Consider the following 18,058-nt stretch of genomic DNA (forward strand, 5'->3'; position numbering starts at 1 on the left):
ACCCTTCAAACTAGAGTAGAATGAACAGATCTACATAAGTAGCATTGAACATTTTGGCAAATATTTTAATTTGATGTGCTCAGGCGTAAAAGTTAAAAAGGTTTTATTTTTCCCAAAATGGGAAATGATGCACATCCATGTTTGAACTCATTAGCTGATTTCTTCCTTTCACCTCCATTTTAGAGGAGAGTAAGAAAAGAAAGTGGAACCTCTAAATGCTGTCCAAAAGCTGCATTTCTTCAGAAGCCAGAATACCTTTAATCTTCTTGTGGTCAAAATCGTGCAGATGAATGAAGTATTGCAGTGTTCTGATGCAATATCAGTATATTAATTCAAGAGTCCAATACGAATTCAGTATATAGATTCAAGAGTCCAAGCTGCATGCTAAGAAATGAATTATAAACTAAGCAGCATCTCCTACACAAGTTTTCACCCTCCTTGTATTGATATATTGTATTTCTATTTAAATTATACTATTATTCCTACATTTGCATCTCTATGTATACATTATATGAAAATGTTATCTATATTAGTGCCATCTTTTGGGGTGGTGCATTTCCTACTTTTAGGGGGCAATGTATAAGTTACCCCCTCCACTCCTAACAATTCTTCATCTGATTTTTTTTTCATGAGGCCTCCCTCTTTAATCATAGCAATCTCCTTTTTCATTGATTGCCTCTTTTCAATAGTGCTGAATGTCTGGTTTGATGCATGTTTGGTTGCCATGATCCTAATCCTTGGCACTTTTGAAGTACTGGTGGTGGGAAGTAGTTTGTCCACATTTTGATCTGGTATTCCTTGCTTTGTTTGAGAGCAAGCAATCCCATTGCTTTGTTCCTCTCTTAGCTCCAGTCTCTCTGAAACAATGTTTACAGCCACACAGTAGCTGAAGAGTGCTTGGCAGACAGAAATGTTCATGTAAGGTATTTTGCAGCACTGTGTTGCACTTTTCTGTTTCCCTTTTCTTTATAAAAAAAAGTGTTGTGCATGCGTCTTACTTACGTCTCCTTTGCTGCTTGGCTATAGGTGTAAATCTGTTGTCTCAGACTGAACCCTCGTCCTTCCTGCCTGCCACATACAGGAAGGGTTGGCATGGGCTGGTTTTCTTGCACCCTGTTTGGCTTGTAATGTGCCAGTAGTTCTTTCTTTATTGGCCTGTTCATTAAGGGAGATGGGAAAAATCAGCATGGAGGTAAGCAGAGTATTCCATCCATAAAGCACCACTATAGACTAGGAAACAAGGAAAATTAGCGAATTCAGGGAATGCAGTATATGAGTCTTCCTAAAGGAGAGATGCTACCACCTTCTCTTCCCTTTGATCTCCAAGATGCTTTCTTATGTATACTTTATTTAGTGAAGCTCACTTAATACCTGGGAGTTAGAGCTCTCATCCATGATTCCCTTCAAGTACCATGTGGTGAAACAATACAAAAGCTTAAGTGCATGTGGAAATTGGAGTGATATTTTGCTGCTAGTGTCACAGGTTCTTTTCTGGCCTCTTCCAGTTCAAAGACAGAAGGGGCAAATTACTATCTCATCAAGTTTTCATCACATTCACATTTGGGAAGCAAGATAGGCGGAGAAGCAAGGGGACACCCTAAGAAGGAGACAGGATTGGCAAATGTGCCTCCAGCCACGTCCCAGTTATCATGGCCCTGCTTGTGTGCCTCAGTGAGCCATTCCTGTTGGAGGGGCAGTGGGAAGCTGCCTTTTCATTAAGATCCCATCACGGTGTTGCAATATTCACATCCCACATTTCCTTTTCTGTGTGCACATGGCAAGGCCTGTCCCAGGTTATCCACAGTTTTCATCCAATTTTCCTCATTGCTCACATGCTCCTCAGTTCTGTTCCTGGGTGTTGCTAGCTTCAAGATGCTTGCCATTTGAGGGCCTGTCAGCAGGAGCTGGAAGCAGGATATTTGTAGAGGAATGGTCCTTTAAGGTCACTTTGTTTTTGTGTTCGATTTTAGCTCAACTATGCACAAGTGTGAAAGAATGAAAGGGTGATTTTTTAAAGGTAAAAATGGACAGCTTCCCCTTCTCGTGGAGAAGCAGAAAAGGTATTGCTGCTTGTTCCTGTCCTTCTAAGCCAGTTAGACCAGCACCCCCTTTCCCTCCACCCAAACACAAGCAAGCAAGCTCCTGTCTGTGATGACTTTCCCACTGAAGTCAATGTGATTTAGTTGTGAGTAAATCCATTGAAGGGAATCTGATTCACTTGTGAGTTGACTTGCTTTCCAGCTACTTGATTCTTGAGCAAAAGGGTAGAGAAGACAACCAGGAGGACTTGAAGTTATACCACAAACTTTATATTATTTTCCAGGGGAAAGGGGAGAGGGTATTTACAAGCAAGAAAGAAAAGTTGGGGTGGGGTGCAAAGGAGACAGGAAACAGCTGAAGGAACATTGGCAAGCCTGTAACCCCGATGGGTTCTTTCCTTCCCAATCCCTACAGCCAGAAGGAAAGGCAGGGGCAATGCTGGAGAGCACACACAGAAAGGCATGCACTGCAATGGAAACACCAGTTGGAACAGAGCTGGTTGTGAACATTCCTGGAACAAAAGGAGAGGGACAATGGGACGGAGTCAGAAAATGAGAGGCTGGCATGTGCTGGGGAGTGTCAGATAATACAGTTCTCCAATAAAAACCTGGTGTAGATCTAGCCCAGGTTATGTTGATAGAAAATGCTGCCTCCTTGGAAGATATTGATCCTGTCTTGCAGGAAATCATGAGTTAATTAACCCAAAATTGGTGGGGATGGGCATTGCTGCGAGCTGCTTTCAATCAGAGGTTGGCCCAATCAGAGGCTGAGAGCTTGAATCGGAATTGTTAACTGCTCTGGCATAACAAGCCACCCTGGTTTATAAGCCACCATGGCTTATTGTATTGTGTGAACCCAGTCATTGGTATTTTTATGAGCCATGGTTTGTTGTTGGGTTAACTGTTAGGTTTTGTAACCCCTAAACAGATCAGCCAGGGTCCACACATAACGTTTACAAGATGGTTTACTGAAAATGGAAGTTGCTCATGTTTGATGCACAACCTGCTAAGACATGCAAACTGGGCTGTATTGGTATTCTAAAGGTTTTAACCTCATAAGAGAAGTGTTGAGACCTTTTAAACAATAATGTGGAAGAATGGTGCTGCGTGTGTGAGCTTAAATCATTGGTATTTTGAAAGCAAAAACCAGACTAGGAACATGTTATGTGTGATGTGCGCTGATGTATGAATGTTGATTATGGAGCAACACAGCACCATGGGAGACAGAGTGGGACTGCTGAGATGTCTTCTCTTGCCATTAATCAAACAGTATCATTCCTGGCACTCTAGATAGGAAATTAGATTCCATTGAGATTACATTCTCCTTGTGCTGGTCAGATTACCTTGTCTCACGATGATGGAGCAGCCAGTATATTTAATATTGGAGGAATTTTAAAGGAGTCAAGAGTCAGGAGGGGTCTATGAAGCAGCAGGGCACACTCCTGATTATATAGCTTGAAGAGAATTAGGGGTGACCAGGATCTGGAGAGAAATGAGACAGAATTGCTTTATAAGGAGCTAGCAGGAGTGAGGAGCAATTAGTGGGGCTGCTTGGTCTTTTTTCTCTGTCTTTTCATATCAATAACCCTTTAAATTTTGCTCCCAGAATTTGTATTTCTTGTTGAATTAGGTCATTTATTTATTTTTTTGATTTCTATGCTGCCTCACTACCCATAGGCTCTCTGGGCAGCGTCGTTAAAATCCATACAACATAAACCAATACTAAAGACACATAACAGTTCACAATCAATGCTGATAACAATAACATTGTAAAACTGTCAAAATTCAATAAAACCATGATATACAAAATAAAAATAATACAATACATATACGCAGCCCCAAAATAAAACAATACCATTAATATTCATTCTATCAAAATCTAGCATTAAAACAAATTGGAATAAATTGCAGCAGCGCATTAAGATCATCCTCAACAACAACACCCTCGGAGATCACCTAATCAAAATAACTGTGAAACAGATATGTCGTTAGCTGGCCAGAAGGCAGGTAGCGACCATATCTCCAATGGAATTGAGTTTCAAAGTGTGGGCACTATACTCAAGAAAACTCTCCTCCTTGCAAACTCTCCACTCACTTCCCTGGTGGTGGTGGGGGGCGGAGGAGGAACATGGAGGGGGGCTTCAGATGAGGACCGCAGTGACTGGGCTGGTATATATGGGGAGAGGAGGTGTTCCTTTGGATAGCCTGGCCCCAAGCCATTTAGGGCTTTAGATGTTATTGTAAGCACTCTGAACTGGGCCCAGATGGCAACCAGGAGCCAGTGTAGCCTGCGTAGGACCAGTGGGATACGCTCATGGGTGCTGGTCCTAGTAAACAGGCGTGCTGCCTGATTTTGGGCAAGTTGCAATGTCTGGACTGTTTTCAAAGGCAGGCCCATGTACAGCGCATTACAATAATCCAAGCAGGAAGTCACCGTCTCATGGATGAGCATAGCAAGGCTCTGCTTGTCCAAGTAGGGACACAACTGATAAATCAGCTAAAGCTGATAAGAAGTGCTCCTGGGAGTAAGTTCCACTGGACACGCACAGCATTGTGTTGTGTTGCAAGCTCAATGGAACTTACTCCCAGGGCTGTAGTAAAAGGAATGGGAATTAGTCATAATTAAATTATTCAATTGGTTTCAGTAGGTCTTAGCCAGGACCATGTTTAGTTGGATGGGAGTCAACATTTTTAGAGCCGGGCCAAAAGTATCTTCAACTTTGTTGAAACTCTGATAGCTACAGGTGGCTTCTGGGTTATGGGTGATAGAGCCATGCTTCATGTGTTTGTGGAATGCCTGGCACCCCATCAATCATGCACCGGCAGCCCTTCTTCCAGCGACATGTAATAATGTGCTACTGAAAAGTGTGTGTGCGCACGTGTGGCTCTGTCTGTCTGTCTGTTTTGAGTTTATCTCTCAGCATCTCATAAATATTGAACTTGGCTTTATTTCATATACCTAAAACAGAAAAGTACACTGATATGATGATTATGTATTGCTTTGTTCCTCTTTTCAGTGTGCACATTTAAATGAACCCATTTAATCTCCTGCAATGCTTTCTTAAAAACAAAACAAAAATGCAATTAAGGGAAAAGAACACAAATAAATGGTGAGCTGGAAAAAGGCAGCATATGCTAGGGTGAGATAACATAAGTTAGCAGTGTGAGAGCACAGTTAACTAGAAAAGGTATCATCTCAGAACACCAGAATCATTGGAGAGTCTTATTGTAGAAATGGCAATCTGAAAGTGGAACGGTCCAGCTGAAGTGCAGGCAAAAGAATGAGAGAAAGCAGTAATAAACTCCGCCACAGTGATTTATGTTCGCTTGGATTGGTTCACAGATGGACAGATTTATTAGTTTTGCTCTTGTATACAGTCAGATTTTTTAATTTGAATTTTTCCGATCCTGCTTAGGAAGAAATTTGTTCATGATGATTGTTTTTACTGAACTGAACAAAATGATGACCCATCTGCATGGGACAAATCAGTAGGTGCACCAAACATGGGGAAGGTTATGCTATAGCCATTGCACCTGTAGCTGCTAAAGATGAAGAGCTTGCAAAAAAAGGCTGGAAACTCTAATTCAGCATTACAAACATGGCTGGATACACAGAGATTCAAAGTCACACTTTTAAAGTTAAGCCCTCAAATCTTTTGCCCAGTAAGGATGGATATGTCAGTTTTGCTTTGTGCTACGTTCTAACAAAACAACAGAACAAAACAAATTCTCAAGTTCTTGCCATACTGCGTATGAAGAAATCTGTGAATTTTGGTCAGCTTTTGTAAAACAATAAATCAAACAGATTCACAAAATCTTCACCTATATACATATACCATTTGTTATACATTGGGAGTCATAGAGAAAGGTGGCTGAGCAATGGGCTGGAAGGAGTCCCTGGTTCTGATCTTCCCTGAAAGAACAAAAGTTCACACCATCAAGAAGAAAAGGCAAGGAGTTCTACTAGCCGAAGGCAGTAAGTTGAGGTAAGGTGCAGAAAAACCGTTGGGGTTTTTTTTTACTGGCAACCACTAAAGAAGCAAAGTTCTCAGGCAGCAGGTAGGAAAGCACAGTTGATTTCGATATGAATAATTTCACCATCTCCAAAATGCACTAGGCTTATCATTATTTCAAGGCATGTTTTTTTAAGATTGTACTTGTATGCACACCTCAGAGAAAGGCCCTCTAAACTCAGCCCCCTCTGTTCCTAAGCACTGCTGTGATGATGTAAGTTTGATTTTAATATTTGTAAGCCGTCCTGAGATGCCACACATAGAGGACGGCATATCAATTTTTTAAATAAATAAATAAGTGGACCATTTTGACGATTCCAAACATACACATTCATGCTATTGTTATGTGCCATTGAGTTGTCTCTGACTTCTGGCAACCCTACAAACGAATGCCCTTCGAAATGCCTGTCCTTGACTCACGCTGTTTCTATGTTTAATCTGTATAGAATGGCCAATATATTTCTGTTGAATTATAATCAATTCTACACTAAGGCTCAGTGGTAGAGCAGAAGATGCCAGCGTCTTCAGTCCCCAGCGTCTTCGGATACAGCAGAAAGAACCCTTTGCTGAAACCCTTGGAGAGCTGTGCCAGGCAGAGTTGACAATACTGGGCTAGATGGACCAGTGATCTGCCTCAGCACAAGGCGGCTTTTTGTTGGCACCGTCACACTGCGGTTCGTTACTATTGCCAAAGAGTCATTGCAGCAGTATAACAGATGGCGAGAGGCCCAGGAAGAATAAAGCTAGGAAGCATTTACATGCAAGCTGTCATGAGGCTAATCTGATTATGAGAATAGATAATAAGAATGAACAGCTGATCGTAACCATCGCTTAGTGCAAGTGGGCCTGCTTTTCATGAAAACGCCTCAGGTGCAGTCACTGGCATCTCCAAGGCCCCTGCCTGAAATGCTGGAGAGCTGCTGCCTGTCAAAATGAACAGCGTGGAGCTAGGTGGGTGAGCTTCCTGCGTTCTTAACAGTGGCTGAGTCTGGTTCTTGCATGAGCCGCAACTCAGTTGTGCGTTGGACCCTGCATTCATGGGAAGGAAAAGATCTTTCCATGCTGCCTCCTTCCTTCCTTTATCCTCTCCTCCCTCCCGCCGTGCAACCCAGATCTACTCTGGAGGGTGCTGCAATCCTCTAGAGAAGATCTGAATTGTGTGGAGAGCTGTGGAACAGAAGTAGAAATCTGTCCCTCCAGCTGGGGAACAAGGCTGTTGGATACAACCGTGTAATAGCAATATTAATAGTATATCCATGTGCAGTATCTAATTAATGCAGTTGTGTGAAAATGGATGCAGCTTAGTTAGGTTCATGCAAGATTCTTCACACAACGCCACAGTGGATGTTCATAGCTTTTCATGTTAGGCTTTCTAGGAACAGAGTACTTTAGATCAGAAAGGCTGCATATTCTTATGGTTTGGGCTCTTTTGGCTTCCCCTGTTACACCCCAGGTTACACTCATTATGGAAGCTGGAATATGCAGCTGAGCAAGCAGACAAATTCCAAATGGTATCATATATTCAAAAGCTTTATGTATGTATTTATTTATTCATTACATTTCTATCCCACCATTTCTGCTGAAGAACCCATGGCAGCATTCCTCCTCCTCCATTTTCCAGTTAAATGCATAATGTAAGAGTAGGCATTAATGCTTTCATTTTAGGATATAGGAGCCTGCAATAAATGGCTAATTTTAATCTCTTCTTTATTCTTCAGTGTTGGACTGGAACCAGGGGCACCCAAGTTCAAGTCCCCATTGGGCTAGAAAGTTCACTGGGAAGCTCTAGACCAGTGACTCACTCTTCGTCTAATCTACTTTACAGGGCTGTTGTGAGGATAAGCGAGGGGGGGAGGAGGAAGAGGAGGGATGCCGCCATGGGTTCTTCGGCAGAAATGGCAGGATAGAAATGTAATGAATAAATAAATAGTTGATGATAGCAAGTAAAGGTAGATATGTAGGCCATGGAAGTTCAGGATGGAACTCCAGGTTGTGCTGAAACCGTGATCTCCATTCAAAACATGACCTGGAAAGAATTTGGGGGAATTTCTTCATTTCACATTTCTCCTGTTATGTATGAAATTCTTTTGGCTGGCCTTGCTTCATTGTTCAAACTGGCATGTAAACAGGCTGACAAATGATTTGCTGTCACAGAAGCCATTGCAATCATCTGCTTTCCACTTGGCGCAGTTATTAAGGTAAACAATTAAGACAGCTAGCTCATGTTCATTTTAATGTAGCATGGAAATGGGCTAATTTTCCTAAATTTGCTCTGCACATACTTAAAATTCATCTATTGTTTCACTGACCTCTTGCAGAGTGTTATGACATTTAGGATACAGGAAAACAACAAGCTATTAAGCTATGGCAGCTGCTTTGCCAGTGAAAAGAAGCAGAACCCCGTTAAGGCTATTAAAGCACTTGTGTGCCCTGATCTAGAAAGGTTCATTTTGGTTTGGCTTTTGAAGCACTTGTGCCCTCTGATTCAGAAAGGGCAGCCCCCTTGTGGACTGGAAACGAGCGTCTGCAGGCGGAGTGCTGGTGCTAGGCTAGAGTCAGCGGAGCACATGGGACATGGAGATGAGCCACAGCAGGAGAGGCGCTGAAGAAAGAGCTCGGGTTGTCGACTGGGAGGCAGTCTGAAGGCAGCACTCAGTTTCATAGCCAAACTAGATCGGAGGCCAGGAGCCACGGATTTTGTTTGGGAGGAGGCCAGAACTGGGGGGCAGGGAACAAAGCTTGAGCTGAAGATCTTACCTGACCTGGAGATACTGAATTCTGGCTGAAGGCGCTCTGTGGGAGGCAGCGCCATGCTGGTTCCTGGGAGACCAGGGCCTCCCATTGTTCCTTTGCTCAAGTAGTCCCAAGTTCCAACTGACCACCAAGGGCCTTAAGCACCCAGGAAGCACCAATCGGTCAGCCCCACTGGCAGCACCGAACACTGTACAACCAACGCCCAGCAGCACGTGCTATGAATGCTGTCTGTTCCCAGAGCATCGGTGAACTATTAGGTAGAAGAAGGAAGAAGTGGTGCCTCGTTCCTTCGCTCTTGCCCACCTGACAGGCAGTCGGTATGTGGGCTTCTCTGCACAGTGCCCATCACATCTCTGCCAGAAAGAGGGAGGCATTGTAAAGTCAGCAGTGGCTCTGCTGCCTTTTGCCGTGCTTGGGTGTCCTGTCCCAAGACCACAGCTGCTGCTGGTCATGCTTTTTCATCTGGAATGGCCATCATCTGCCACGGAGTTTTAGCCAAAATTCAGCCAAACTGTTGCATTCCATTGCTTGCACTCACTCTCTCTCTCTTTTTTGTTGTGTTGTGCTCCCATCTTTTCTTTTCTTTTTTTACCTTGTATATGGCAAACTGTTTTTGTCCCAATACACAGCTGTGCACTGGTCAAGCACTTTTGAAGCTTGTTAAGGCTACTTGTTCATTTAATTATTATCTTTCTTCTTGTCTTTTGCCACTGTGATGAGTTGATTCCTTCTGTGGCATCTGTTACCCGTTAATTAGTCATCTCCCTTCCTTGTGTAAGTGCATGCATACGTGTGCACACAGACATGCACATGCAAGCATGATCATTAGGCAATTCTGTGCACATTTACTCTGAAAGTACATCCTACTGGACTCACTGAGACTTATTTCTGAGAAGACATGTGTAAAGTCAGATTGCTAATTATGGTTTCCTTGTTGTAGCCTGAACATTTATTCATTATTTATTATTACCATTGCAAAATGGTGCTCATAAAAATTATATTGAACTGGAGTAAAAATGAAATAATGAAATGAAATGAAATGAATGAGTACTTGCCTTGGCTGCAGAGAAAATCAATAATTAAAGCATTATGCACACACACACAGGAAACAGAAACTCACTAAGGGTTAACTTTAGGAAGGCCAATGAGAGTAAACAGGAAGCAAGCAGAAATCAATGTAAAAAAAAAGGGCCAAGAGGAAGCTACTAATGCAAGAGACAAGTGCAAGAGGGTGCGGCAGAATGTGTTTTATCCGGGAATAACTTTAGAATACACGCACATCTATACAGAATGCTGCTCCTGGGAATGTGGAACTGCTATGTTAATTCTACATCTAGCTGACTGAAGAGAAGCAGTGCCTGAGTGGCATCAGTTGATCCTATCTTAATGACAACAACAACAACAACAACAACAACAACAACAACAACAACAACATAAAAATCAGTGATCTGGTTTTTATGACAGGACAACCAACCAGCAGCAGCTGTTGGTGTTGAGCAAACCCACCCCAGTTTACCCATGGTGGCTTGTTTCTTTCCCCTCACACAAGCCATGATGAAAACTCATGAGCTGGTCTTGGGTGTGTTTCACTCAGAGTGGGGGGTTGTGTTCTCCGAACTGGACTGCCGGAGCCACTGAGGGTAAAGCCCTGTGACCAGCAGCTCACTGAGCAAGAGCCCGGCCACTGCTTTGGTCTGCCACTCCACAAAACAGCATTTGCAGTGGATGGGGAGGTCGGCACAGGCTTTCCCACTCCTGCAGTGTGTTCTGGGATAGCACCTGGAGGAATGTCAGGGAGGGAGCAAAGTGGTCAGAGAGCTCTGAATTGGGCTATAGCAGGGGTCTCAAACTCAACTTACCTGGGGGCCGCTGGAAGTAGAGTCTGGGTGAGGCTGGGCCGCATCAAGTATTCCACCACTGTGGGGGTGAGGGGGCCGCTCATCCCACAGCCGGCCCGGGCACCACCGGCGCTTTGAAGGCCAAGGGCCCCTCCCCCGTGCCCTCCCATCCTGGCAATTGGCCCACGGGCTGAGAGTTTGAGACCCCTGGGCTATAGGTTGTGGTATATAAGCTTAACAACAAACAAGTCAGCAAGCCAGCCAGACCGCCCGCCTGCCCGCCCCATCATCTGTCAGGGTCATTGTGGACACTTTGCAGAACAACCAACCCTCTCTGGCAAATTGTCATGATGGAATGATATGATGCACAAATGCACCAATCAAAACATAAGACACATTTTGCATATAACTTGCTGCTAGAGTGAATCAGTGGAAAGCACCAGCAAAGCCCTCTCAATTGTCTTCCACCCCAGCCAGGTAGAGCTGCAGTGCAGCAACTGGCATTTTTGCTTCCCAGCCCGAGCAACCTTCTGTGCCAGGCCAGGTGTGGGGAGAGCCAGCTTGATCTGTCCTCTGGTGGTGCTTTTCCCTCTCGAGTTGCCACACATTTCAGTGCTGGATGCCGCTGGATTTGCTGATGTCAGTGAGACTTGAGTAAAGCCTCGGGGACCCAGTGCAGCTGGCAATAGCATAACATTAACGGAGGCTACATGGGGACAAAACCACAGACAGACTTGCCTATTGTAATGTGGAGACTGCACAGCTGAGTGGCAGAACACAAGTTATGCCTACGGCAGGTCTCAGCTCCAGTCCCAGCTCCAATCCCTGGCATCTCCAGTTGAAAATGGGTTAGGGTTAGCAGAAACCCTACGTAGCAGAAAGGCCTCTGAATAAGATCCTGGGGAGCCAGTCAGAGCACACAGTCCAGATGAACAAATAGTGTAATGTGGTATAAGTTAACTCCCCATGCCTGAGGGGGGTCACGTATGGCATGTTGGCAGTCCTGTTCTCAGTCCCAAGTATCTGGTAATCTGATCATCTGATTGAAGCCCTGCCTTCAGACAACCAACAACTGAGCATCAATTGCATGTGGGTTGTTCCTGAAATGTGGGTTATTGTGTCTGAACCCAGCTGTGCTAACAAGCCATGGCTTGTTACCTGGAAGCAAATCATGAAGAGAACCCATGGGGTGGGTTCAAATATCATTGCAAGCAACCCTTTGTAGTTTTCATGGCTCACAGTTTTTGGTGTGCCTGAGAAATGATCAGGCTCACTGTGAAAACTCCTCTTCATCCCAACATCTCCCTCCTTCTCAGTCCTCCAGGAGTTGTCTCAGGAGACATCATGGGGAGAACTGAGACTCATCTCTTCAACAGCGGTGATTGTGAGCTGAGCTTGGCTTCCTTGGGCTGCCCATAGTTTGTTGCTGGGTTATGAATTATCTCAGCCGGATTCAGATAATGCACATTGAAGACAGTCCAGATACATCAGATGGTTCAAAATAGAGCTGCCAGGATGCTGTCGTGGACTGGGCGTTATTCTCATTTAAACCCAGTCCTCTATCAGCTCCATTGGCTTCCCACTGAAGTCCGGGCTCAGTTCAAGGTGCTGGTTATTACCTATAAAGCCCTAAATGGCTTGGGACCAGGATACCTTAAGGAACGCCTTTTTCCCTATTTGCCCTTCCGCCCCCTGAGATTGGCAACAGAATTCCTCCTCCGGGAACCCTCTGTGAAAGATGATAGGAGACAGAGTACCCAGAGGAGGGCCTTCTCTGCGGTGGCACCCTGACCATGGAATGCGCTCCCCAGAGAGGTCTGCCTGGCACCGTCATTATATGTTTTTTGGCGCCAGGTTAAGACCTTTTTATTTAATCAATATTTTAATATGTTTTAATATTGAATTTTATTATTGTATTTGCAGCCAGAGTGGCTCGTCAATTTATTTATGCTGTTAGCTGTCCAGAGACGTTAGTAATTAGACAGCATACAAATTTCATAAATAAATCAATCAATCAATAAATAAATTTCAACAGCAGCCTATGTTGTTCAAGAACAACCCATGACAACCCACTTTCAACTCATACCCAACTCTTGGGTGTAAGTTAATGTGTTGTCTGAACCCAGTCAGTATTTGGCTTTGGTGGCTAGTAACTGGCTTTGGTGGCTAGTGCACTGGCAGACCTATTCTTCTTCTATTGGTTTTTGCTTTTTAACAATGCTGTCCTTTGGAAACTGCCCTGGCACTGGGACTCTGGCTATTGTTAGTGAAAATGCCATGTTGAAACATCCTCAGATGACTAAAACTCCTTATTTTTGGAAAAATAACAGTCACAAACAGCTGTTAGTGCATTTTGGAAGAAGTTACTGAGGTGCAAATTGCAGAGTGCTACTGATGCTCTTTAGAGAAAGAAATCAGTTTTGCTTATGTGTGGGTACAACTTGGAGAAGATGTGAAAACATGGCATTGTTGTGACACCATTAATGCAGCCTCATAGAATAGTCTCCAGAACTTGGTCTGTTCCTGTGCTTCCCAGTCTACCCGCACTCCTTCCCCCGCCTCACCCCCCACAAGTTCCTTGCAACTGAGCTGTGAAAATTTGCACTCAGTTAAAACTCAGAGCTGGACCACCTTCAGGGAACAAATGAATTTTTGCACATGTCCTAGACATAATTATCGCATAAACACTCTGGGGTAATTGGCTTAACACATTAGATATGGAGAGGCAGGGAATAGACTAGTTACTTTACTTACTTTTAAAAAAGAGAATTTAACAGAAAGTAAGGAAAATAATGTGTTCCTGCCATTGCATCAGAAATAGCATGAATTTATAAGAAATGTTTTCTCCTTTAGTATTTTCAGCAACAACTGGGATCAATTTGATCAAAGTAATTCTTTAAGGAGAAAGTACAAGCAGAGCAAAGTTTACTTAAAGTATCTTTATATTGTCAGATGATGCTAATGAAATGGAGGAAACCCACCATTTCAACTTATCAGTTTGCTGTAAATCTAGAAGTGTATCAGGGCAAGTATTAGGATGAACTTTAATATTATTATATTATATGATATGAGAAAGAGCATTATATTAAATGCATGGGTAGCTCTTTTGCTTCTAATTTGACGTGTGTGTGTTTCTGTGTGCACGCTTGTGCATGCACTTTTTTGAAACTAGGATCACAGCATGAGGCAGCTATGCTTCCCACTGCTATGCTTCCCACTGCTGCATCAAGAACAGAAGGAGAGTCGCGCTGGTTCAGTCCAAAAGCTTTTCCAGCCCAGCATTCTGGGCACACAGTGGCCAGACAAGTGCTTGCAGGAAGCCTTGATTTCCTCTTTTATTTGTGTCTTTTCAAATATTGAAAAATGTAGGTATATGTCATGTACAGAAGCAGCATGCAGAAATATAGAAACACATCCTGCTGAAAATAGAGATATTTGTGCTGGTGTAGCCACACATCCTATTTTACACAGAACAGTCCTCTCTCTGCAGGCTGCCAGAGGTCACTTTTCTGCTTGAAGTGCTCCGTATTTGAAGGGTTGCCCAGCCCAGGACCTGTTCAAGTCTAAAAACTTTAAGATGGGAGCACAAGGATTTTGCAGGTGTGCCTCTGGACTCAGCAGGTGTGCAGGTCCTTCCCACCCTGGTGAGAGTTGTCTCTATTTAAATTATAGCAATTACAGATGAGATTAGCATATGCAAATTTTGTTCAAATTTGTGTCCTCTTTTGCCCTTGTTTTTGCTAATGCGTAAGTAGCCACCCTTATTTGTGTTCTGCTGATTCCCTTGACTGCTAATTAACTCTAGAATTACATGAATGTAAATGCAAGCATTTTTTAAAAAATCACTGACATTTAACTGTAATCAAAGGGTATACTGATGATGCTGGAGTAAATATTTCTTTGCAGAAAGGATAATTGTGAGGCCCATATAATTTAAAATATTGCATTGCTGAGAGATTTTGTATAATCAGTTTAGCACTATGTGGATGAGGATTAAGATGGTAAAATACACCCTAACCTCAGTGAAGAAGTGAGTTTAATAGAACAGATTTGGTGATCATAATTAGCAACTCCAAGAAAATATTTATTTAGTTTATTTCTATACTGTCCATTAGCTGAAGATCTCTGGGCTCTTTGCAGCTGTGTCCCTATGTTGGATGGATTTTTAAAAAGGCAGGAAAAATGCTGAGTAAAAGCAGGTAAAATATATGACCATTGCCAGGTACTTCATATATTGACAAGTGCCACTGATTTGTGGTGGCACAACACTATGTTGAATAGATGGAGTTCACAATGAGAAATTGCGGATCGCTGATGCTAAACTGAAGTCCCTGAGCACCTTTAGCACTGCCGGAAGTCACCATAATGGTATGAATGCATAGGCTTGTACTCTAAACAGTTTCAAATCCACGAATAGCCGTTTAAAATGACTTGCCGACGGCTTAGAGACAAACCTTTAGCTTCTCCCCTGATTTTTACCTGCATGTAGACTGCCCTGATTTGAAATTTTCACAGAAATACTTGGTAGCCTCTAAGCTGATTCTGTTGGCCATTGTGTTACATATAAAGAGAGCCCCCCCTCCCCCACACACACACTCCTTCTTTGTGAACTGCATCTTGTGAAAAGTTTAACAGAAACTTGATTCCCTGACCACCACGGAAACCGACAGATCTAAATATAATCAGCGCAAGTCAGAATTCTTGTGTGTGCATGTTATGTCTTTAGGGGAAGGTGATGCCACCTCTGTTGGGAGTGGGTGGACAAGTTTGTGGCAACTTAATAATAATCTTCAGCATATTTGCCTGTTACTCTGTATTCACAATACTGTGTTATGTAACTGAGAATGTAATTAGAATTTGTAATTAAACGAGAACTTGGGAATGGTTTGTTAGCCAAGGTTTTGTGCACATTTTGCCAATGAACTTTTTCCCCTAGTGGATCCACAGGAGTTCAGAGACTTGGGTAGAACTCCAAAGGGAGTGACGAGGAGGGGCATCTTATGGCCCTTAAGATGTTTTGGCCCACAGCTCCCAGCAGCCCTAGACAAACGGGACATTGGGAGTTGTAAGCAAAATCATCTGTGTGATTGCTAACTTCCCAATCACATTGTAATTGATGCATATAAGGCTTACAAATCAAATTGTAATTGGTGCAAGGATAATGCTTGAGGAGAAAATCCATGAGCAGATATCAGTAGCTAGATACAAATGTGGGGTGCAACGCTTCATTCTGCTGTGAGAGGCCTTCATATCACGTTCTGCTCCTTCAGTAGCACCAGGGCAGTGTTCAGACCCAACAGAATTCACTCTGGATGCCTGGCTTTCTGCAGGTGAAGAGCTATTTCCAGAGTGAGAGCCTAACTGCTCCTCACAGCAGAATTTGGACCATTTCCAGAAATAAAGGGAGGCCTCTCAAGTACAGAGAGGGAAATGGGCTTTTTTTGATTTGCACCTTTTAGCCGATGCGCAGTGTAAAAATAAATGAATTTATGTCACTAGAATTACATAGACATTTAAATAACGCAAATGTATTTTAATTAGTATTATACTTTTTTCTAGGTTCAGACATTGTTCAATGGTTAACAAAGAATTTGTCTATAGAAGACCCAGGTAAGTGCATTATTTTTATGCATTGAATTCTCTATGCTCTAAAGGAAGTTATTCAAGCTCGCACTTGTCCATGTTATGGTCATGATGGCAAGATAATAGGAGATGCTTCACAGAACTAGGATGATCCCAGAATCTCTGATCACAGCAGTGACACTGGGCTGCTAGTTCATACCATACACTTTTCTATCAGATCCCTGGACATTTCATGCAGGAACTAATAGTTGAAAGAGGTCTGTGAATGCTTCTGTGTGTGTATTTCTGGTTGTTCTTGAGTGCCCTTGAGCCTCTGGCTCTGCTCACTCTAGAAATGTTGCCTCAAGAGCTCACCCATGAGGCAGGGCAGCCGGTGCTTGCTCCCTCTGCATCCCCCCCAGAGCTGTGTGAACAGAGTTGTCTTTAACCTTTCTTCCCTCCATCTTCCATTCTACATCTCCCTTCTCATTGCTCAAATGGAGACAGGGAGGGCATAAACCAGAAAACTGTGGTGAAACATGATAACCACCCAAAAAAGGGCAGAGCACCAGAGTGGAAGATGCATGTGCTAGAGAGATGCGTACAGGTGTTAGAATCATCCAAACCAGGGTGGGAGAGTTGGAGTGCTTGGTTTTAAAGGAGACCCAAATTTTAGTGGGTATTGTGGAAAGCTGGTGGAGTGAAAAAAACCCATGGATACTGGTGTCTCTAGATATAAACTCTGTAGGAAGGTCCAGCAAAGGAAGGAAGTGTGGCTGTGTGTGTAGAAGAGGGCATAGAGCTGAGCAGAGTAGAAAAACTGGATGGGCAGATTCCTCCAGAGAAGCATTGTGATAATAATGGTATCCAAAAATAATTGAGTGCTGGACACAAGCTATTGTCTGTCAGATCAGAATCCTTGGGATGATTTTAACATGGCAAACAAAAGCAATGAGGAAGGGTTGTGACTTCAATAGCCCTCCCATCATGATACAGAGATTAAATTTCTGAATGCCTTGAATGCCTGTGCCCTGAACTGTTGGCTATTGAACATTGCCCCGGACTTAATCCTGAGTGATGTCATCCAGGACCTAATAAAAGATGTAAATATTATTGGAAACAGTGCTATCAGAGCACAGTGCTATCAGATTTAGTGTGTACTCAAGTGGAAAAAGGAAGTCCAGTGCACTCACATTTGACTTCAGAAGAAATGGGAACAGGAATAGTCAAAGGGAACAGGAAGGCAGCTGAAAGGAGTAGTCAGGATGATTAAATACTTTCAAAATGCTGGGAGGTTTTTTGAAACCATAATGAATGGAAGCTCAGATAGAATGTGTACTGCAGGTTAGGAAAGGTAGCATCAAGTCTGAGAGATCAGGTTGTTTAATGAACAGGGTCAAGGAAACTATTGAAGAAAAGAAGGCTTCCTTCAGAAAATGGAAGTCTTGCACAAATGAGGAAAACAAATGGTAGAACGAGCTTGCACAAGCAGATGCAAGCAGACAGTAAAAAATGGGGGAAAGGCTGCTGGTAACATCAAAGTCATTGAACACTGATTCTTTAAATGTATCTGAAGAGAAAAACAACTAGGGAAGCCATTGGACTGTTAAATGACAATGTAGTACTAAAGGACTATAAAGAGATTGTGGACAACCTGAATGAATTATTTTCATCTGTCTTCACTGATTCTTGTACCTGAACTAGTGTATTCAGGAAGATATTCTGAAGAACTGAGGGAAACAGCATAGACAAACTGAAACTTAATCATTAGTTGCTGATGCTGTCCATTCTAGAATTCTTAATGAGCTCAGATATGACACTGCAAATCTTCTAACAAAAAGAGGGAATATAT

General features: G+C 43.0%; 1 protein-coding gene across 12 annotated transcripts in view; it reads left to right on the top strand.

Annotated features, from left to right (window-relative positions):
• The window catches only part of RGS7 (regulator of G protein signaling 7), a 176,471-nt gene that overhangs the window by 107,592 nt on the left and 50,821 nt on the right, over window positions 1-18,058 (top strand). For 10 of the 12 annotated variants that reach the window (XM_044448460.1, XM_044448478.1, XM_044448522.1 and 7 more), the window contains exon 3: window positions 16,204-16,254. The exons of the other annotated variants lie outside the window; for them this stretch is intronic. In XM_044448460.1, the coding sequence (XP_044304395.1) occupies window positions 16,204-16,254 (51 nt within the window). The remainder of the gene's footprint in view (window positions 1-16,203; window positions 16,255-18,058) is intronic. 12 annotated transcript variants of the gene reach the window in all.

This window comes from Varanus komodoensis, unplaced genomic scaffold (assembly GCF_004798865.1).
Source record: "Varanus komodoensis strain SLA01 unplaced genomic scaffold, ASM479886v1 scaffold1, whole genome shotgun sequence".
NCBI classification, from domain to species: domain Eukaryota; kingdom Metazoa; phylum Chordata; class Lepidosauria; order Squamata; family Varanidae; genus Varanus; species Varanus komodoensis.